Source organism: Ciona intestinalis, unplaced genomic scaffold (assembly GCF_000224145.3).
Source record: "Ciona intestinalis unplaced genomic scaffold, KH HT000574.1, whole genome shotgun sequence".
Taxonomy (NCBI): Eukaryota; Metazoa; Chordata; class Ascidiacea; order Phlebobranchia; family Cionidae; genus Ciona; species Ciona intestinalis.
The window spans coordinates 1-2,149 of record NW_004190895.1 but is presented as its reverse complement, the minus strand read 5'-3'; the positions used below and the strand labels follow the sequence as shown (position 1 = coordinate 2,149).

The window sequence follows — 2,149 nt, the reverse complement described above, 5'->3', positions numbered from 1 at the left end:
ATACTACTATTTTAAACCCCTTTATTATATGATAACAAGAATACAAGTGAATGTAAACTGAGTACATGTCCACAAACAAAAGACACACTAAAAGTGTAAATCAAAGTACTATCGAAAAAGTTTTTTTCCTAATTCATTACCAAAACATAGTTTGACCTTTAAAGCATACCTATGTATATGCATGTATTATTGCTTTCTTAAACCATAAGTCTGGAATGTGGAACCTATGTGAACAGATATAGGATAAATTCAATCTTGGCATGATTGTTACAACTTTTTTCGTGACTTTCCATAACATAACAATCCATTTGTAACAACAATCAACTAAAATAATCCAATCGTAACAAGCATGCTAGGAAAAGCCAGGGCCCAGGTGACTATTATTTTGATTGCTTGTACTTGTTTACCAAGATATATTTGCAAAATGTAATCTTAGCCAAAAAGTTTCCAAATCCATGGCTCACAGCCTCACAATATACTTATTTCCTCAAAATCTAAACACTTACTGGTGCAGCAAAAGTTTTAAATTTTCTTTATATTGAGTCATTTTCTTGCATGCTGCTGGGCCATATCCGGACGGGCATTTAAATGGTATCCGACCGGGCAAACCATTCATCTTCAATCCAAACTCATAGATTTTTGAATATGGCATTCTTGCTGTTTGCCCAACAGCTTCTGCTGTAAAGATTAAATTTTAAGTATTAGATCTGCAATACAAAATCTTGACAGCAATATAACAGTTTTAAAAAATACTCACAATAATTTTCGTTGTAGATTTTTTGAACCTCTGTTTTAAGCTTTCTTAGCACTTCGTGCTTATTCTCTTTTTCTTCTGGAATAAACACATTAAGTCACATAAAACGGAGAGCTAAATCTGGCGTTATTATTTTATTATATAGTTATTATAGTTTTTTAAAATGGAAGGTATCAATTGAGCAGGAGTACTAGTTTTTCAAATAAACAAAAGATGTTGAAACGTGAACACACCGGATAGGTTAATTTGGTTCATGTGGGATAAAAATTCTCTTTGTATGTTTCCCTGCTTAAAATATGACATCGACGTAGAGGTTCCAAATACATTAAAGGTCCCATTAAAATATGACAATCCACCCATAACCACTCCATCTTTATCCAAAGTTTCCGTCTGTAAAAACAATCGTTTAAAACAGCGGTTCTCTAACTTTTCTAAAGATTTTGCCTGGTGGACCCTTTGCAATTAGTTTGATATTTCACAGCCCTGGAAAAAGTCAAAAAATGCTATAGGAAAATGAATAACCACACCAATGAAAGAAAAAGAAGAAACCATCAAATGAGGTAACCCTCTAAAAACTGCTGTACGGACCCCAGTTTGGGAACCGCTTGTTTCAAAGAAACGTTTTACCGTATGTAGCATGATTTTACCACTTGTGTCATGATTTTCAGCTGTTTAGTTATTAAACTGTTTCTTTGTTTGTCATCCATTTCTTCATTACATGGCTGTTGATCAACTTTATCTTTCCAACCTTCTTTTTCAGTCTCAGAGAGCCCAAGCTTTACCCCATAACCGGAAATCTAACAAATTATATTAATGTCTGTCTGTACCACAAATATATTCTAATATGGTTTACTCTTTTTAGAACAGTTAACAGTTACAAATTAAAAAGAAACAAATTAAATATATACCTACAGATTTAATTTTCCTACCAACATCTTGCAACGAAGAGCAAAACAAATTATATGCTGTCTGTTTTCTACTCAATAAGATTCTACATTTCTTTGATGTGGTACAAGTAAGTTTTGATTTGTGGTACAAGTAAGTTTTGATCTTATCAAACTCACTTTAACTTTTGGTACTGTGTAGCTAATATTGGTTATACCCAGAAAAGAAATCTTATCAAACTCACTTTAACTTTTGGTACTGAAAGTCCAGATATTGCAAATGCATCCGAAACAAGATTTGAAGTTGGTCTTCGCATTCTCTTTCTCCAAAATTTCATAAGGTCTTCCTTTTGTTTTTCAGTAAGATTGTTTCTAAATTACAAAACAACAGGTACGAAAAACAATATTTGTACTAACTATTTTACAAACAAAACTGCTTTTAAGATAAACTCACTGATCACACATACCGTATTCTCGGCATCTTCAGAGAGAAAGCAATTTTTCTTATTGG

General features: G+C 32.6%; 1 protein-coding gene across 3 annotated transcripts; it reads right to left on the bottom strand.

Annotated features, from left to right (window-relative positions):
* Window positions 1-6: 6 nt before the first annotated feature.
* On the bottom strand, window positions 7-2,127 carry LOC108950680. Of its 3 annotated transcripts, none has more exons than XM_026839647.1 (6): window positions 2,106-2,127; window positions 1,884-2,010; window positions 1,402-1,551; window positions 988-1,144; window positions 758-832; window positions 7-678 (listed from the first exon to the last, which is right to left on the bottom strand). In XM_026839647.1, exons 1-6 carry the CDS (start codon window positions 2,117-2,119, stop codon window positions 503-505), a joined length of 699 nt encoding a protein of 232 aa, XP_026695448.1. In that variant the 5' UTR covers window positions 2,120-2,127; the 3' UTR covers window positions 7-502. The 3 variants fall into 3 exon arrangements, with proteins under 3 accessions (XP_026695448.1, XP_026695449.1, XP_026695450.1); XM_026839649.1 differs by having other exon boundaries at window positions 525-678; window positions 786-832; XM_026839648.1 differs by lacking the exons at window positions 1,884-2,010; window positions 2,106-2,127 and adding an exon at window positions 1,684-1,764.
* Between the last annotated feature and the right edge of the window lie 22 nt (window positions 2,128-2,149).